The sequence below is a fragment of the Triturus cristatus genome, chromosome 2_1 (genome assembly GCF_964204655.1).
Source record: "Triturus cristatus chromosome 2_1, aTriCri1.1, whole genome shotgun sequence".
Classification (NCBI taxonomy): domain Eukaryota; kingdom Metazoa; phylum Chordata; class Amphibia; order Caudata; family Salamandridae; genus Triturus; species Triturus cristatus.
The window spans coordinates 897,179,334-897,200,132 of NC_140581.1; the positions used below are offsets into that span (position 1 = coordinate 897,179,334).

Here is a 20,799-nt window from a genome sequence, read left to right on the forward strand (position 1 = left end):
GAAGGATCCCCACCTGAAGCAGGAAAGGCTGTATACACCTGCTCTTCCTGGGGCTGAGGCTCTGGTTGCAAGACTGGCCTTGCTTCTTGGATCTCAGGCGAAGTCGGTTGTAGCACCAGATCCAAAGGTGATGCTGGGAACGGCACCGGAGTGGCTTCTTGAAGGCCATCATCTGAAGCTGGCCTCGGGGACGTCAACCTCAGCGAATACACTTTGGAAGAACGCCGTCAAGAACCATGACATCACTCCTTCTTGTTCTTCTTCCTTGGGGACCTCGATGAATGGGGAGACAAAGACTTGGATCAAGGGCAAGATGCAGATGACCTCTCTTCTCTTGCTTCGCTCTTGCCGTGAACATCCTTTCCTTCATTGCCTTCGGATTCATCTTTTGGCATAAAGAACAGGTGTGGACAATGCGATCTGACCCCAAGCACAAAGGCAACTGTCATGAGGATCAGTGATAGACATTTGACCCTGACAGGGCTTGAACCCTGACTTTGCAGTGGAGACATTGTTACAAAAAAAAAAACTGCAACAATTTCATATAAATGTGGAAAGACTCCGACCCACAGTTACGCACCGAAGTTGCGGAAAAAGGGAACTGACTTCAGCCTGCTGAAGAAGGCTTCTTGTGGCTAAAGGGACATCACGCGGTGCTGCGTGCAGAGCCATGGACATTATGAAGCCCTGGTCAAAGTGAGAGTGCCTTCAAGAAGGTTCCGTGGAATGCTGGTGCATTGGGATTTTCAAAAGGTGAGGAATCCGCAGGTAGATGTATCTATCACAAAGACAAAATAGTGTGTCTCAAGCCTGATTAATCCTGCATTGGTCGCCTGTTAAACAAAACTGACAGTGATTTTGAAGACTTTATGCCTTATGAACAAGTTACTTACCTTCGGTAGCCAAATATATCTGTAAGAGACATATATTAGTTATAGATTCCTTACCTTAGAATTACCCGCAGGTGCCAGAATGGATCTGGAGAATTTTTTCTCAGCAGTACCCCTTCTCGTAGGTCGACTCCGCGTTCGACGTTGGCTTCGTGATCACCAGAGTGATGTAGCAGTATCTACTTAGATGTCGCCCCTGCGTGCTGATGTCAGTTCTTTTGAACGACATTCCACGACGGAGGCGCAGAGCCATGCAAGACACTGACCACTGGTGCACAAAACGAAGGCCCTGAAAGGCAGTCCCTTACTCTAGAAGTCAGTTCGCAGAACGGAGGGGATGGGCGGGGCGGTAAGGAATCTATAACTAATATATGTCTCTTCCAGATCTATTGTTACCGTAGGTAAGTAACTTGTTCATCTGAAAGGGACTATTCGTTATAGATTCCTTACCTTAGAATAGATACCCCAGCAATACCAACCCCGGAGATGGGTCTGCGAACTAAGTTCACACCAGAAAGTCCTGGAGAACCGAACGGCCAAAGAAGCAGTCTCTCCGGACTTGACGATCCAGGCAATGTGGTTTAGTGAACGTGTGCAATGATGCCCACATAGCTGCCTGGCAGCGGTCACTGAGGGGGACTTCACGTCCCAAAGCAGTAGTGGCTGCCGTCGCCCTGGACGAATGGTCGCACAGCCCTACTGGAGTCTCCTTTTTCGCCAAGGAATAACAGATCTTAATGCAAAGGACGATTCATCGAGAGATGGTCCGTTTTTGCAATGGCCCAACCTTTCTTGGCGCCCACATAGCCAACAAGGAGTTGATCATCCACCTGGAATTATTTTGTGCGATCCAGATAAAATGATAATGCACGTTTTGGATCCAGACGGTGGAGTCTCTCCTCCTCCTTGGAATGATGCGGGGCTGGGAAGAAGGTGGGTAAAGTGATGGTCTGTCCTATGTGGTAACTACTTTGGGTAGAAAAGAAGGCCTAGTCCGAAGAACAAACTTGTCCGGATGGACAGCAAGGAAAGGAGGTTTAGAAGCTAGAGCTTGAAGTTCACTCACCCTTCTGAGCAGAGGTGATGGCAACCAGAAAGGCAGTCTTTAAAGCAAAGAGTCTGAGAGGACAATTATGTAGTGGTTCGAAAGGAGCACACATAAGGTAAGTCAAGACAAGCCTCAAGTCCCACTGGGGCATTACGAAAGGAATAGGAGGAAAAAGTTGAGTAATTCCCTTAAGAAACCTATTTACAATAGGGGACTTTATAAGAGAAGGCTGACCAGGAAGGCGAAGAAAGGCCAAAATAGCCAAAATATAGCCATTAAGAGTGCCCAGAGCAGAGCCCTGCTGGGCCAAACAAAGAATGAAGAGGAGAACCTCTGAAAGAAGGACAGAGCGGGATTTCACAGCCTTTGCTGTGCACCATGCCACAAATTTGTTCCATCTACAGGCGTATACTGTTTTGGTGGAGGGACTCCTGGCTGCTAAGATAACGTTACAGACTTCAGGAGGAAGGTCGAAAGCTGTCAACTGTTGCCGCTCAATCTCCATGCAAGGAAGTGGAGGCTGGACAAGTTCAGATGCTGCTGCGACAGAAGATCCTCCCGAAGAGGCAGCATGATCGGAGGATCGATGGACATGTTCAAGAGCTTGGTATACCAGACTCTTCGTGCCCAGTCCGGAGCCACAAGAATGACTTGCGCCCGGATAGCTTGATCTTCTTCAGCACTCTGGGCAGAATTGGTATAGGAGGAAAGGCGTATAGAAGACAGCAACTCCACTGGCGACGAAAAGCGTTGCCAAGCGAGTGCCGCCTTGGAAACTCCAACACGCAGAACTGCTGACATTGCACGTTCTCCTCTGTGGCGAATAGATCTAACCAAGGCTCTCCTCACTGCTGAAAGAGACCATGCACCACCTCCGAGTGAAGACACCATTCGTGATCCATCATGCACCGGCAGCTGAGTTTGTCCGTCCTGGCGTTCAGGAAACCTGCCAGGGGTTGAATCATCAGGGTCATGCCTTGATATTCAAGCCACTTCCAGAGGCGAAGGGCCTCTTGACATAGGGTCCATGACGCCACCCCACCCTGTTTGTTGCAGTACCACATGGCAGAGGTATTGTCCATTAACACCTGAACTACTCTTCCTCAGTGCAAGACGAATCGCCTGCAGCTCCAGAAGGTTGATGTTGAGACCGGACTCCGCCGGAGACCAGAGGCCTCCGATCTCTGCCTCTCCCATGTGGCCGCCCCATCCCAGGAGTGATGCATCCGTCACCACTGTGAACTCTGGGTGGTGAAGGGAGAGGGATCTGCCGTTGACCCAATCCTGGTTCGTGAGCCACCACTGCAACTGACGTGCAGTCCCGTCCGAGTTCTGGACGACATTGGAAAGATTGCTGTGATGCTGCACCCACTGGAACTTCAGGTCCCAATGCAGATCCCGCATATGTCACCTGGCATGATCCACCTGCAAGATGCAGGAGGCCCAGCAGCCTCTGGGTCATTCGCACCAAAATCTGCGATAGAGGCGGGAACATTAGTATCATATCCCGAATATCCAGGACTCCCTGCTCTGGAGGATAATCCCGAAACTGGGCTGTGTCCAGAACTGCTGAGATGAAAAGGAGCTCCTGAAAGTGGTTCAGAAGCGACTTCGGCACGTTGACTGTGAACCCCAGCGAATTCAGGAGGTCCACCGTAGTCTGGAGGTGGGAAATGCTTGTAGCCTTCCGTGAACCGTAGGTTACGCCTGTGGGCTGGCAGGATGGGGATGTGGAAATAGGCGTCCTGCAAGTCCAAAGTTCCCATCCAGTCTCCAGGGTCGAGGGCAGACAGGACCTAAGCCAATGTCAACATTTCAAACTTCTCCTTCCGGAGTAAGTGGTTGACATCCCTGAGGTCTAAGATAGGACGCAGGCCTTTGTCCTTCTTGGGTATCGGGAAGTAGTGGGAGTAGCAACCACAACCTAGTTCTGGCACAGGGACGGGTTCGATAGCCCACTTGGCCAAGAGGGCTGTAGCTTTCTGACGGAGAAGGGCCAAATGATCCTCCGACATGCGATGGAATGCTGGTGGCATGGAGGGAGGGGTAGTCTCAAAGGGGGGGAGTAGCCACTTCGGACTATCTGCAAAACCCACCTGTCGAACGTGATGCTTTGCCAGTGGGGAAGGTGATAGCGAATCCTGCCACTCACTGGCAACCGGTGGCCATGAAAAGTCAGACTAGGAAGGTTTGGAGGCTGCTGCAGAGGGGGCAGTGGTGGACTGGTCCACCTTCTGGCCCCCCAGAGCCACGATGCTGGGTCCCACGTCCCCGGCTGCGCAAAGGTTGGGCAGCTTGTGCGGGCCTGTGGTTCAGGGTGGAACGTGGTGGGGCACCCCTTCCGTGACCACGAAAGGGGCGAGAGGCAGCCTGCATGGGAGGAGAAGCGACTGCAAGGCCCAAAGGATCTGGCCATAGCCCTAGAGTCTTTAAAGCATTCGAGTGTGTTGTCCGCCTTGTTGCCAAACAGGCGACGGCCATCAAAGGGCATGTCCAAAAGTGTAAATTGGACATCCCCAGAGAAGCCAGAGGTCCTCAGCCAGGCGTAGCGCCTCAGGGCTACCGACACTGTTCTGCCCAGCAAGTCGGCGGTATCCAGCCCACACTGGATGATGAACTTTGCTGCGTCTTGACTCTCAGCAACAGCTCGGGCGAGCATGGCCCGGGCCTCCTCCGGGCACTGTGGCAGTACCTGAGCAACCATCTCTCACACAGTGTGTGTGTGTGTAACGGCTCAAGAGACATGCGGTGTTCACCGACCGCAGTCCAAAGCTGGTGGAAGAAAACATCTTCTTCCCAAGGTGGTCCAGCTTCTTGGATTCCCTATCCTGGGGGTGCTGTAGGGAATGCGCTACCTTTTGAGGATGAGGCTTTGACCATCAAGCTCTCAACGGTAGGGTGTTGGGAGAGGAAAAGTGGGTCGCCCGGAGCAGGGCAATGGCGTTGGGCAATCATCCTGTCCAAAGGGGCCCCTGTGCTGGGCTTGGACCAAATGCCCACTAGGATGTCAGTGAGGGCCTCATTGAAAGGCAGCAGGTGCTCCGAAGAGGCTGCTGCCGGCTGAAGCACCTCAATTAGGAGGTTAGTCTTGACTCCCACCGTAGGAAGCTCAAGGCCCAGGGCCTCGGCTGCCCTATGCAACACCACAGCTTAGCCATGGTAGGGGGAGAAAACATACCAAGGTCTGGGGACGTATCCAGACCACTGGCTTCACCCCACTCCTCTCTCCAGTCTGGCTCTTCCAGCTGGTCTGCCAGTGGGTCAACAGACCGCTCCCAGTCCTCCTCACCTTCCTCTGGGAACAGTGGTACAAACGTACCGGCACAGATACCGGCATCGGTCGACGCCGGTCTGGCTCGGTGTCTAAGTTGGGGGGTGAAGCTAGCGTCAACGCCAGCCAGGGTCACAACCGGCATCAGGGGCATTGTCCCTAGGATGAGTTCCGGGGAAGGTACCGTGAGGTCGATGGGCCCCAATACAGATCCAGGCCGGGATCGGCGGGCCCGAAGGCGTGCCGGCGGAGTCGGGCTGCCCAAAGATCCAGTGAAGAGCTTCGTAGAAAGCTTGAACCTGGGTAGGGGATGCTCCGGCTCCTGGAAAGAGAAGGAGGCGCGAAACCGTTCCAGAAGCAGGCTCCGAAGGCTGAGCCGGAGAGCGACGACGCTTCGGGTCCCGCGCCGCGTCAGCCAACGGACGGGGAGAAGGCGAAGAGCAACACTACTGCTTTACTTTTTTTGTGCTTCAACTTACGTGATGACAAAGACTTGGATGAAGAGTGGTGATGGCTCCGTGGCCGGTCCCGCGACCTCCCTCTCGACCGTGACCACGAGCGGTGCGGATCCAACTGCGGAGCCTCCAGAAGCTTTCAGGACCTCTCCTGCAAATACTTTGGGTTCATGGGCGACAGTCGGAGCACAACTTCGGGTCCTGGTCGCACTCCAGGTACCAGAGGCACACGAGGTGCAGATCTGTGATGGACCACAATCTGTCACAGGAGTCACAAGGCTTGAAGCCAGACCGAAGACGGGACATCCCTCGCGCACCAGGAGTCGAAAGACTTGAAAAGATGTCGACAAAAGTCGAAAAGGAGTTAGTCAAAAAGAGACTAAGGGGCACGCTCTCTCCGGATCTGCACTGGCTGGCGAGTAAAAGAAAGAACTGATGTCAGCGTGCAAGGGCAGTGTCCAAGTAGATACCGCAACGTCATTCCGGCGATCACAACGCCAACGACGAACGTGGAGTTGACAGACGCCACCTACCGACGTGCAAGGGTACTGCTGAGAAAAAATATCCGCGTCCAGCCTGTCGCTTGGGGGGTAATTCTAAGGTAAGGAATCTATAACTAATAGTCTCTTTCAGATACATAAAGCATTCTGTGTTCTGAAAAAAAAAATCACCTTTTAGGCATCACTTTATAATCCACAAGTTTCCCAGGGTCCTGCACTGGTCCTAACATGCAATGTACACTTTTTAGCACCTTGAATGAGAAAGTATACAAGAGGGTGGAGATTTTGTTCCTCGCTTGGCCCCAAACTATGGAATGACCTAATAAGGATAAAACATGTTGCATTTAGGAAAGCACTTAAAGCTCATCCTTTCTGTTAGCTGAACTGTAGTTCTCATTGTAGCTTTTCTTCAGGATGCCCATTTCTAACGCCAAGATGCCTTTTTGGTGAATGTTCGTCTTAAGAAGTTTCATTTAACTAATTCCATTTAGGGTTGCTCTATGTCAGGAGACTTACCTGTGGGAGGGGAAGGAGGCTGTTAAGGGGATCCCTTACATGCCAGAGCAGTGAATAAGAACTTCAGTCTCCATGATGGCCTTCAGATGGAGATGAGGTAAAGCTTCAGGCACCACATGCTGATGTTGTGCCGATCAAAGAGGGTCATTTGTATGCGCAATGTTCACAGGAATTGAACCCAAATACCTTAGGAGGCTGAACTTGGACCAGTCTGCTGAATATACATCCATATAATTTTGAAGAATTTGGTGAACACTGAAGGAAAGCTCTTGATACGTGTCTGTAGGTGTGGAAAAACATAAAATGACATCACGTGGCACCACCTGCGACGATGAAGGACTGCTAAAAGAAGAAACTTCCATACCCTATCTGGCACATAGGGATATTTATAAGGTGGGGAATCCGTGGTACTATGTATTGATGTAATGAACACCATGTCTATGTAAAGCTTGTGTAATAATGCATGATCACAATGTATATCACTGTTGCCAGGGAGGTAACAGAAGCAATTAAAAGTTCACATATTCACCACTATTCCCATCCATCCACCAATCCCAGACCTATACATAAACTGATCATACAATTTTACCTAAATAAATAAAACAGCAAACAAAATCCAAATTTAGAATGTTTAGTCCTTAAAACATTTATTGCTCCAAATACAATTTAACCTCAAAAATATTTTAATGTTTTGAATCTATTAGCAGTGAACATTTGACGCTGTGCTCATTTACCAGGACTTTGCATGCTGAGAGTAGTTTTAACAATCACACAACCAGATGAGCACCATATATTTTAACTGGTATTTTTACACTGTACAGAACATGTGACAAAAACATGAACCTTTATTTACAAAAATCCCCTGGGTTCCTCTTAAACTGATTGCCTACAAACACTGGCATTTTTTTTAGCTCACTGTAGTCAATGGCGTAGCTACACGAGTCTATCTTAAGGAACAGCAACCTTGTTTGTGTGTTGAATACTTTAGATGGGGGTTTTGCTTGGTTGGTCAGGAACGTTTTCACCTAGTCCACACTAGATTCTGCCCATATTTAGTGCCACTGTTTTTCTAATTTGCTGAAGAAGGATTTATCAACACTTCTTACAATATCGCATTCTAAATGCCAACTTGGGTTACAAGCATTACACTGACATGGCTGCTTCATCTATTTTTTCCTAGGGAAAGAGCCTAATTAATTTATACGTTTATTTTTCCTGCTGTCTTTATTTAAAACAAATTTGCATGTGAGACCAAGTGGATAGCGTTTTAAGTTGAAAGATCAGAGAATGCTGAACTCATCGGAGGCTCTTCATCTCGATTTACAGATGCACCCCATAGGTATATGGCGTTGAAATCCGTAATGTTGTTTCTGTGGCATTCCACTTCACATTACCTTCAAATAAGCTTCACAACTGGAAAATATTTGTGACTAGTGAAATCAAATTCAGGAGGAACCTATTGAAAAAGATCAACAGAATATTTTAAAATAAGTTGTGCTAGTATACACATGAACTTATGCAAGATATGACACTTATTAATAGAATGTTTTTGCAGATGAAACATAATCACCGCACACAGGATGCAGAGATTGGTTAACTTCGGAATAAGGATGACAGAGCCTTCAATGCATTAACTCCCACCCCAGGAAAGATGAGCAGAATGTAATAATAATGATCTTCCAAGACAAGATGCTAGGGTTGTATCACATGCTAGAAGAGATGTTTTCTATTTATGCAAAGGGCCAATTCAATAATCTGTACTACAGGGACGCTCTATAAATCAGGGCACTAAGATTTATTCAAGAGGTGTACCCAGTGATCCGAGCAAAGTACCCCTGGGCAGTGTCCAATGATCCAAAGCAATGAGATGTGGTAAGATGTACTGAAGGGGTATACCCAATAAACCACTACAATCAGATGGGCTCAGTCAAAGCGCCCAATTAACCATAGCTGTAAATGCACTGCAATACAATGGACGTAAGATATGTGAACATGAACCACAACAATAAGATGTAGAGAAGTCATAAATGAAACACTGCAGAGGAGGGCACCCAATTAACCACTGCAATATGATGTGCCCAATGGATGCAGCCAATGAACTGCTGCAATCAGATGTACTCAAAGGATGTACCTGATGAACCACTGCAATAAAATCTATTCAAGGAAGGTGACCAAGGAAATACTGCAATGGGATTTTCCCAAGGAATGGCTCCAGCATACTACTACATACCATGAATCCAAGGATCTACTCAGGGAACCTCTGCAATTAAATGTACTCAAGCTGTGTACCAAATTAACCAAAGCAAGAAGATGTTTTCAATTGATTTTTTCACTGAACAACTACAATAAGATAAATCCAAGGGATGGAACAAAAAGAAAATTGCAAAAAGTGTGCCCAAAGGATGTAGTGAAATAATCACCACATTAGGATGAACCCAAGAATGTACCAAAAGGAGGGGCGTGGCTAAGCGCGGGCTGAAGATGGCCGTGCTGCGAGGGGGCTCTGTCATCCTAATCAGCCCACGACTATCCTGACTACCGATCCATTTTGCCCATCAACGATTTCTGGCATCAGAACGCGAGCGGAGCCCATCCTGCCGGTTCCGGGGATCGTGGGGTACCCAGCAGCGGAGGAATCGCCTCCGGAAGAACGGACCGCGGCAGGGCCTGAGGCCGCGTCCCACAGTACTGGGACCGACCGATTGTTGAGCTCCGTCCGGCCCTCTGCGGTCCGGCGGTGGCCCAGCGGCTTGGAGGCGGGCGCGGGGGCCCTGAGGTGGCAGCCGCCTCGGAGGATACTGCGGATATACACTGAGGCGGTGGCGGAGGAGCACTCGGAGCCCCGTCGGAGCTCCGGTGGAGAGGAGAGACAAGCTGCAGTGGCGATGCAGGGCGCGCCGGCCAGGAGATGCAAGATGGCGGCAGCGCGTCCCTGACTTTATCGGCTTCCCGCTATCTCCGCTACGGATGTGACCCTGCCTGCCCCCGGGAGAATTGGGGTCTTCTTTGACTTTTTTTTTTTTGACCCACGCCCCCTGCTGCTTGCACCCCCTGGCGAGTCGCTGGTGGCGGTGCTCTTCCATTGTGGGGGCAATGCGTGGACTCAGCGCACAGCTGTGCCCTTAACTCCGTGATCGGTGGGCTGCTTTAGACTGGACTGGCAAGCTCTGATCCTGGACACACCCTGCTTGGAGTATCCACTCCCCCCCCCCGTTCTGGCCTGTTGGTCCCGGGCCGTGGGGGCAAGGGGAGCCACGAGGTTGGTGCGGCCGGGTAGGGCCTGGGGCGCTGATCACATATTGCCAGCAGGATTTGTGGTGCTGCTTGCATTGGGGGTCCGGAGCGGAGCGGGCCCAGTTGGACGGGGGCCGGTGGAAAGTGTGGGGATTGTGTTGGGGCTCCTCCCCCCTCTCATCCAGACGGTACACAAAGCTGCCCTGTTCTTGTGGAGAGGCTTGCTGAATCTGCTTCCTTCCGGCCCAGTCCGGCGGCGGTCTTGGACCCAGTGCAGAGACGGGAGCGTGCTCTTTTGACCCCCACTGGAGGATACACTACGGAGCAGCGGACTTCGGCGTCCGGGATCGGCGGGGCCGGAGGCAGTGAGGGGGACTGAGCCCAGCGGGGGCGTGCTGGAGGAGAAGTGGAACGCAGAGCAACTTGCCAGGTGGGTGCGCAGGCCGTGAGGTGGTTATCGGTGGAGGCGCATTCCTAACGGTGTCGTCCATCCTCTGCTTCTCTCGCTTCTGCCGCCCCTGTAGAACACCTTTGCACCATCTCCGGTGATCCCTCACAACCCCTCTGGAATTGGCTGGTTGGTGTGGGCTGGTGCGGGCCGCGATGGACCGCGTCAAGGCCACGGGACCGCGTGGATCCAAGAGCACGCAATCAAACAAACTGGATCGCTATACTGTCCCTAAAGACGCACAACAGACCCGTGAGCCCAGAGACTCAGGCTCCGGGGGACCGGGTGAGGAGGAGCAAGAAATCTCTCTCAAGGATGTTATGGCCGCCATCACTGGGGTCAAGACTAAATGAAAAGGTCAAGCAAGTGGAAATTACGACAGCTAGCTTAGTGGACGATGTCTCACAACTCGAAGGGGCGGTCAAGGAACTTCAGGACTTCCGTACCTTTGCCACCCTCAAGTTGGACGATTATTAAGGCCGCCTGCATTGCAATAACATACGCATTCTTGGGTATCCGCAAAATTCGGAGGGACAAACACCGGACCTTTTTGTTGAGGACCTAATTCTCAAACACTTGCAACCCAAAGGCCTCAGTAAGTTATTTGTTGTCGAGCGTGCCCACAGGTTCCCGGGCGGCCGTCCCAAGCCGGGAGCTCCCCCGCGGCCCATGTTGGCGCGGGTCCTGAACTTTCAGGATAGAGATGTCATTCTACAGAGCCGGAGCCCCCCTGCGGTTTGAGAACTCAGACATATCCTTCTTTCCGGATTTTACCCAACGGGTGCAGCGACAAAGGCGATCCTTCATGTCGATCAAGCGTGTCCTCAGAGATCGGGGAATTAAGTACTCCTTGCTGTTCCTTGCCCGTCTCCGGGTTGAGGTGGAGGGGCGAGTGTGGTTTTTCGAACATCCCGAGGTAGCTGCTGATTGGTTTGAGAGTAGGAGTGCGAGGAGTCCGGCTGACTGAGGTGGGGGTGACATTGATAATAGCCAATCGGCCTGAGAAGAGACCTGCCCGGGGGTCGGGCTCGTACCTCTTGAAGTACGTGGTGGGTGGGGGGCGGTGGGTGGGCTTCTGGTGCCTCTGCCTTTTGGTAAGTGGACTTACATGGGCCTGTATGATTTGAGTAAGATGGGTACACAGTAGGCTTACTGGGCTGAGTGGGGGCTGACCACATCCTCCCCCCTCTGGGTTTTTTCTTTCTTTTTTTAACAGTTTCTAGGGTGACAGGCACTCTGCAAGATTTTTTCATGGGCAGTTCTAAGCCCAGAGGGCAGGGCAGGGCAGGGCAGGGCAGCGGGGTTGGGGGTAGTTGGGTGGGAGTGTTTTATGTTTGGTTTGAAGTTTTGATTACGTCAGCAATTGCTATTGATACAATGCTTGGGGGAGTGGGGGTGACCGCAGTGAGTTTTGATATATTTCGATATGGCACCAGTGGGGGACAGTGGGGTTAAACTGTTGAGTTGGAATGTCAACGGGCTGGGGGATAAAATCAAGCGTAGTGTCGTTCTTCAAGGTATTAAGCGTCACACCCCAAGAAATCCATTTAGTCGGAAACACATGCAGGTCACTGCACAGAGGGGGCTATGTCTTATTGTCTTATTGGCTCATGCAGGCTTCACCACAGGTTCCCGGGGGGTTGGCATACTGATGAAAAGGGCCTTTCCCCTTGTAGTGCAGAACACTTGGTCGGATACTAGGGGACGATATGTTGGGGTTTCGGGCATGTGGGAGGGCCACTCTATTTCCCTCCTGTCGGTCTATGTACCCCCCAGGCTTCCAGGCAACCACGTTCAGAGACTTGGGTACGCTGCTGTTGGAGATCCCAGAGGGTCTCTTGGTGTTGGGAGCGGACTTGAATTCGGTGGTTTCTGGGGACCTCGACCGGCACCCCCACCCGGACTTTCCCTTGCTTGCACTGCTGGCTGCCGGACTTCCTGGAATCCTTGGGGCTGGTGGATACATGGAGGGTCTTTCACCCTGATGCTTTACACTATACCTTCCACTCTGGGGCGCATGGGAGTCTATCTCGAATTGATTACTTTCTGGTACCTGCCTCCCAAATTGCCCATGTCCGAGAGGTAAGGCATCTGGCTAGGGGCATTTCGGATCACTCACCGGTCTGGCTCCAGGTGGCGCAAGGCCACCAACAACAGGGGCGAGTCACCCCCATCAATCTCTGGTATCTTTGCGATCCTCATATCCGCCGGGAGCGCTGTGAGGCTATTGATAACTATGTCAACGAGAATGAGGGCTCGGTGGAATCCCCGCAGATGCTCTGGGAGGCATTTAAGGCAGTGATACGGGGCCAGGCCCTTTCCTTAATATCTGGGAAGAAGAAGGAACAACACAAAGAGTTGATAGCGCTGGAGGTAGAGGTGGGAAAACTGGAAGCAGATCTAAATGTAGCGGTCACAATAGACAAGCTCCACATTCTCAAACTCAAACAGCAGGAATATAGTGTGCTTGCGACTGACCAGGCAAAGGCCATGGGGAGAGAGGTTTGTATGAGGTGGGCGACAAGGCCGGGAAACTTTTGGCCTGGTTGGACAAGATAGAGTGGGCAAGCCGGCTAGTGCCTGAACTTCGAGGACGGGAGGGTACTTCACTGTCGCACCCGCAAGCAATTGTGGACTGCTTCGCGGCCCACTACCAGGCTGTCTATACTTCGGCAGCCCCCTACCCTATCGAGGACTCCCGCCAGGTGCTCACTGATATCACTTTGCCCAGGCTGTCGGCGGTCAACCATGATTTCATGGAAAGGGACTTGACCGACGACGAAATAGCGGCAGCCATACGATCGCTCAAGCATGGTAAAGCCACCGGCCCTAACTGGCTACCGATTGAGCTGTACAAGCTTAAACCAGAAAAGTTAGGCCCGTATCTGAGGGCCATGTACGAGGACGCGAGGCAAGCGGGAATACTGCCCTTAGACCAACGTACTGCCACAATCGTTACTATTCACAAAGAGGGGAAACCCAAGAATGAATGTAGCTCCTAACGACCGATATCCCTGTTGAACGCTGAGCCCAAGATCTTGGCTAAGCTTCTTGACACCCGGCTCTTGACGACGATCGGGTTTCTGGTCCACCCTGACCAATCAGGGTTTATACTGCACCGTAACACGGCGCTGAACCTGCGCAGGGTCCACGGGGTTCTGGGCAGGGCGGCCACAATATCGGAGCCGGCGGTGATAGTATCCCTGGACACGGCCATGGCCTTTGACACCATCGAATGACCTTACCTTTGGGCGGTGTTGGAGAAATTTGGATTCGGCCCCAAATATATACAGTGGGTGCAGTTACTATATTCCCAACCAAAGGCCCAAGTGGTGGTTAATAACAAGAAGTCGACTGCCTTCGAGCTCGGCAGAGGAACCCGTCAGGGCTGACCCCTGTCCCTGCTGCTGTTTGCCCTAGCTTTGGAACCAATGGCAGCCTGGATACGTCAGGACCTGTGTGTAAGGGGTATGCGCTAGTCCCCAGACTGGGAGGACCCGGATCTCTCTCTATGCGGATGACATCTTCTTGTACCTGTCCTCCCCAAGGAAATCACTGATAGTGGTCTTGGATATCTTTACGACATTTAGACGGTACTCCGGCTATTCCATAAATTGGAGCAAGTCCCTCCTGTTCGTGGTGGCGGGTGAGCCCCCGATTCTACCGCGTGGGTGCCCACTGCAAATCTGCACCGAGGGGTATACCTATCTAGGTATCTTTCTCAGTTTAGATTCCTCTCTTCGTTAGTTTTGAAACCTTCAGCCCCCCCTGCTTCAGCTGCGCAAAGACATTGCCAGGTGGAAGGCGCTCCCCCTCTCTTTGCTAGGTAAGGCTGCCCTTTTTGAGATGATGTCTCTACCCCGATTCCTGTATGCCCTTCAGAATTCCATGGATCGGATACCCCCGTCATATTTCCGAGAGGTCGAGAGCCTTCAACGGGATCCGCTGTGGAACGGTAAACCGCGCATTGCTCTCTGCAAGCTTTCCCTAAATTGGTATGACGGAGGCATCAGCCTCCCAGACATACGATTGTATTACTGGGCGTCCCATCTGTCCTCCATTAACCACTGCACATATGTTCCGCCATGGGACCCGGGATATAACATGGATAGGGGGCTCCTCCCGGGGGGGGACCTTTAGTAGAGCCCTTTATTCTAGGCCTCAGCGCTATCCTCTTACAGGCCCCACTAACCATTCGGTACACGTTTGGCATGCGTCCACCAATCGCTTAGGCTGGAGACGGAAGTTGAGGCTTGCAACCTAGCTATGGGATTCCGAGCAACTGGGTGATCTATGGAAGAGTAAGGGATTCGACAAATGGGATCTCATAGGTATTGCATGCATAGGGGATCTGTGGGATAAATCTGATATTAAGTCTTTTGCATCACTACAGCAGCAATATAGCCTGGCCGAATCGGAGCGCTTCCGCTACACACAGGTTCAACACGCGCTTCGCACACCTCTACTGCCCGGCACCACGCTGCCGGAATCCTCCCCACTGGAAGATAGGGTACTGGATGGCCATCTCCCTGACAGCACCATCTCTCTGATATATAAATAATTGGTAAATAACGTCTCGGATCCCCTCCTGGCTCTTCGAGAGAGGTGGACCAGGGATGGCATAGAAATGGATGATGAGGAATGGCAGGAGGCAGTCTCCTCTCCCAGGGTTGTAGCAATATCAGATCGCCTCCGTCTCGTCCAATTAAAACTCCTTCACTGTGTCTATGTAACAGGGCCCCAACTGGTACGAATGGGAAGGGCGGAAGAGGGAGCCTGCAGGCGCGGCTGTGGCCAGCTGGGGACCTTTTTCCATATACTTTGGGAATGTACGCAGATGCAAGCCTACTGGCGGGCCATTCATGACATTATCAATACTGTTCTGTCAGCGCGGCTCCGAGTGGAGGCCCGTAGGTGTCTCCTGAACATTTGGGATGTCTGCGTGATGCAGTGGGTGACTCTGGGGCTAATGTTTGCCAAGAGGAATATTGCTCAGCGGTGGGGGGCATCGGATCCGCCCATGGCACGGGAATGGGAGAAAGACATGGATTGGGCAATGTTTAGAGTGAAGACTGAATATGTGTCACGTTGATGTCCCCAAAAATGGTCTCGTGTGTGGGGATTGTGGAACTCCTATCGAGGAGATATTTGTCAGCCCCCCTTAACCCCTGCATGTGATGATCCCCCTCCGCCCTAGACCTTCCACCATGCACAATTGTATTTTGAGTATTGCCTTCTGCACCGCTGATGCCCATTGATCTGCTCCTCCTGTATGGTCATGCAACTGCTGATGTTTGTTTTTGTTTGTTAAACAATAAAAAACATATTTAAAAAAAAGAATGTACCAAAAGAACCAAAGTAATGGGATGTGTCCAATGAATCGCCGCAATGAGAGGTACCCAGGCAATTCACCAAATTAACCACATTAATGACCACACAGCAGCATTTGAAACCATCAATTATAAAGTGTTACTAAAAGTCTCACATATTTTTGAAGCAGTATTAGAACAGAGCTTTCTTGGGTTATATACTTCCTCGAAAATTTAACTTACCTAAGCCAACAATATTACATATGGGGTGCTTAAAGGGTGTATGCTATTAGCAACACTTTTCACTATTATATGACCCTCTGCTACCAAGATAAGATAGGCTATTATATGTATGCTGAGGGGGGCCAGCTCTGCCTTAACTAAGGGAATTTGGACGACTTACCAAATGTATCACACTGCCTACTCTTGCTCACGACATGATGCAGAAAAACGTATCCTGCCTGAATGCTTGAGAAAACAAATCTTGTGCAGGGGTTCTCTTGGCCTGCATCCCCAGATGATATTCTCCTAGTCTGATTACTATCAGTAGTTACCCAGCAGAGCAATCACTAAATTCTAGAGTCCAGAATCAGCTGCTGAAACTCAGTCATTATTACTATATATGTCGGTTTCAAAGTATCTCCACTGGCTCCCAGTAAATGAAAGAACCTACTTAAAATCTCTGTCTCAACCATAGAGCGCAAAGAGGTTCTCGGTTGCTAATATGGAGAGCCCAGATTGAGGAAAATAAATCTTGGCACACAGGATGGACATTTCTGCCCCATCTTTACACTAACGTTAAAGACAGTAGCTGTGTATTTCAACAGTCAACTCTCACAGCGTTCTGGACAGTTCTGTCCTTTTGCTTATTTCATTCAGAATGGTTCAGCAAACCCAGAATGGACTGCTGTCTGTGCTCTTTCTCCATTCCTCCAACCTAAGTACCACTGGAAGTAACAAGTACAAAATTGGACCCAAAGTGGCAATAGCCACAGGTGTCAAATATGTTACACACGTATCCTCTACAAACACAAATAATGTATATGCATGTGAGAACCATGTTCCACATGTATCAGTAAGGGAACAGGCTGGCAGACCAATTTAGAAATTCAGGAGAGGCTGATTGACACACCCTCCCTAACAGGCAAAAGCCTACATTACCAATGTAAAAAAACACAAGGCCTGCTTTTACAATCATATGGCGGCCAGCACTGTGAGTCATCTACAGCCATATGTCACACTCATCCAACTGAGGATGTACATGGTGTGCTCCTCTGACCAGACAGCCTAGCTCTGGGTCTCCATCCTCGTTGCAAAAGTGCTTCCAGTGCACATTCATGATGGAAGTGTGCTGAGGCACAGGCCCAAAAATCTACAGCTTGCAATGGTGATTTCAAGAAAGGGATGGACGCTCCTCAGAGCCATGCAGTGGATCTTTCTAAGTTCCGACCTTTACTAATAAAGAAGATACATGGTCAACTATTTCCTGCGTTAGTCTTCTCAGTCACCTGCAACAATCCAAATCTCTGAAAACTGGCTAATGCCCACCACATCCAGTCCTTTAAATTCTGCTTGATTCCTTAAGCCTTTACAACCGTATTTATAACATACATGGTCAATTGATCTTTGTAGCTGAATATGCACAAATGATGATTGATTGTCCGATTAATGTAAACTGACCAAAGCTGCTCCGCTATGAAGCACTGCTCTCCTTGCTGCTAAAATCGCTAATGCAACCTTAGGCCTGATAGAAAGCTATGTGACCGTCTTTTTAACATTGTCTTTTTAAAAATATTGATGATACTTGAAAATTGTACTTTGCACTGAACTGCACTAGATACTCACTTTCATTCGCTCTTCACGTCAGGCTGCTGCTTCCGGCTTCCCTAGTGCTCCGAGTGACTCCCCCGGTAGCAGCCAATCGCGCTGCGAGAGGGCGGAGCTGAGAGCGGGGAACGGAGGTGAAATGCAGCACGCAGCGCGGGAGCGCAGCGGACGCGCCGGCGGCGCTCCAAAGGCAAGCCCGTCTGCGCCCGTCCGCGCCCAGGGGCCAGTTGTCATGCCCAATTGCTTACGTATTCACCAGCTACCTTGAAAACTATGCACTCCTTGAATTGGTGCCCCGCACAAGAAATTCTGCCTCCTATAGTTGCTCATAACCTCTACATCAAACAGAGCAGCTTTCCTGAATTACAGACCTCAACCGTCCATAACCACAGTCCCCGGAATCAGGCCAAACCTAGGGATGCGCCTATATCAATATACTATCTCAATATGCGCACCCTGGTTAAACATCAGCTGGATATCTTCCTACATTTGCTTACCGACAAACCTAATATCCTGCTACTGACCGAAACCTGGCTCACCGACGACTCTGCCCCAGACATGTTGGCAGCACTTACCCCTGATTACTATATCATCTATGCCAATCGGTGTTCTGTCAAATCAGGAGGGGGAGTTGCTGCCATCATCCATACTAATTTCAGGTTCTGCTCTTTGACATGTCTCTCTCTTATAGACACCGAGAACATAGTCATAAAATTGGAATCTGCCAACGACTCCTTTGTCTGTGTTCTACTATACAGGCCACCTAATCAGATGTCTCACTTTCCGCTATCACTTAGCGAACAGATAACTAAGCTTGTGATTGAGCATGCCAAGGTTCTCCTTGTGGGTGATTTCAACTACTGGTATAATGACCCTCAGGAAGGACCACAATCTGTGGAGATGTCTGACTTACTCAGAAACCTAAACTTTACTCAGCAAGTTCTATCCCCTACACACCTGAAGGGTCGGATCCTGGACCAGATCTGGGCGAGTGGTCTGACTACCTCTACTCCTATAGTTACGCCCTGTATTTGGTCCGATCACCATCTGCTAAAATTCACGCTGACACGACTATCTATTAAGAAAATCAATGTGGACGAAGGAGTTCCTGCCAGGAGATGGAACTCCATCAATAAAGATGACTTTCTTGACACACTAACCAATACAGTCCCACCCCCTGGTAATGATGTTAATACCATGGAAATGAACGTATCCAAATGGTTACTTGATGCTAGTAATAAGAATGCACCATTAAAAAAAGTCAAATTAGCATGTCTTGCGGATGCACAAAGATGGTTCTCCAATGACCTCAAGGCCCAGAAATTGGCCTTATGCCAATTAGAAAGGCAGTGGCGTTTGAAGTACTCCCCTGGAAAAAAACTATTATATACCTCTGCTCGGAAAGACTACAAGAAAAGCATCCTCATCGCCAAAGCTGCCCATTTCTCCAATCGTATTCTCAAATCTAATAAAAATTCTAAAGAAATCTTTGCCATAATTGACAAACTATCTAATCCTGAGCGAATCCTTTTGAAGGCCATGCCCTCCCAAGCATTATGTAATTTGCTAAATGACTACTTAATTGATAAAATTATCACTATAAAGGCCAGCATCCCTAACCACCTTTCTTCACCAGACTCCTCTGTGGCACATCGTAACAACAGGACTCTTAGCTGCTTTCCCATTATCAGTAATGAGATTTTTCAAGATCTGTTAGTGAAGATCAAATCAGGCGCCCCGTCGGACTGCTGCCCTCCTCACATACTGAAAGACTGCCTCGCAATCCATTCTGGTCCTGCACTTGCATTACTGAATGAATCTATTTCATCTGGCATAGTCCCCCTGGCTTTTAAGAAAGCAGTAGTGGTCCCCCTCTTGAAAAAATCTGGAGCTGACCCCGCGCTCCTATCCAACTATCGCCCAATCTCTTTGCTACCTTTCTTGGCTAAGGTTCTAGAGGGCCACGTAGCTAAATGCCTCTCCAATTTTTTAGAGGCATCGAAATACTTGGACCCTCATCAGGCTGGTTTTCGGCCAGCCCATTCTACCGAATCAGTGATCCTAGCGGTCATGGACACCCTGCGGGACAACGCTGATAGAAGTTACCCCCGGGCCCTGGTCCTGTTAGATCTCTCCGCAGCCTTTGACACGGTCGACCATACTATTTTGGCGGACCGTGTCAGGCAGGTTGGCGTTCAAGGGACAGCGGCTCGCTGGCTCACTTCCTTCCTGGAGGATCGCTCTCAGGCTCTTTATCAGGGACAGTTTCTAGCGCCTCCACGTAATACCACCTGTGGGGTCCCACAGGGCTCGGCCCTCTCTCCTCATCTGTTTAACCTCTATATGGCGCCCCTGATCCAGTCTCTTAAAGACAGGAATGTGTTGGTCTTCAACTATGCAGATGATCTACAACTCATTCTCAGGGTTGACACCTCACACAACTCTGTCACTGACTTCCAGGCCACCATGTTATACATCCAAAGCTGGATGGATCTTAACCATCTCAAATTAAACCTGGTAAGACAGAGATAGTTCTCACCGGGGATAGCCACAAGTACTGGGGCCCCCACTATTGGCCTCCTGAGTGTGGCTCTCCACCCCTTCCGTCCACATCGGCCAAAACCTTAGGAGTCTCTCTGGACAGCGATCTCTCCCTGAAAACTCAGGTGGGAGCGGTTGTGTCCAAGTGCTTTTTTCAAATGCGCAAAATTAGGAAAATACATCGTTTCCTCACTCATGATGCCTTGACTCAGGTCATGATATCCACGGTTCTATCTCATCTGGACTACTCCAACTCTGTGTACTTAGGCATGCCACATTACTTGCTTAAACGCTTACAGATGGTCCAGAACCATGTAGCCCGACTGGTCTATCGAGAACCTAAATGGCATTCAGCTACCCCCCTGTTGAGGAAACTACATTGGCTCCCCATCTCACAGCGCTGTGCCTTCAAAACGGGGATGCCTCATTTTAAAATCCTTGCATGGCATCAGTCCTGAGTTCATTGACAGGATGATACTTAGGCATACCCCCACACGCAATTTAAGGTCTGCCCATCTCTCACTCCTCTCTATCCCGGGGTTCAAAAGGGTACGTCAAGGAGGCCGCAGATTTGCCACCCTTGCGCCTAAATTGTGGAATTTCTTTCCGCAAGAAATACGGTCCTGCACAGACCTTTTGCAATTCTGGAAATCCTTGAAAACGTGGCTATTTACACAGGTTTAGTCTTATCTATTTTCTGACAGCTTTTCGAGCCTTAGCGCCATGAAGCCATCCGGCGTAAGTGCGCTCTATAAATTTT

General features: G+C 50.1%; 1 protein-coding gene across 4 annotated transcripts in view; it reads right to left on the reverse strand.

Annotated features, from left to right (window-relative positions):
• Positions 1-7,301: 7,301 nt before the first annotated feature.
• Positions 7,302-20,799, reverse strand: part of NAA35 (N-alpha-acetyltransferase 35, NatC auxiliary subunit) — a 478,604-nt gene continuing 465,106 nt past the window's right edge. For all 4 annotated transcript variants that reach the window (XM_085633095.1, XM_085633094.1, XM_085633092.1 and 1 more), the window contains exon 23: positions 7,302-8,136. In XM_085633095.1, the coding sequence (XP_085489221.1) occupies positions 8,077-8,136 (60 nt within the window). In that variant the 3' untranslated portion in view covers positions 7,302-8,076. The remainder of the gene's footprint in view (positions 8,137-20,799) is intronic.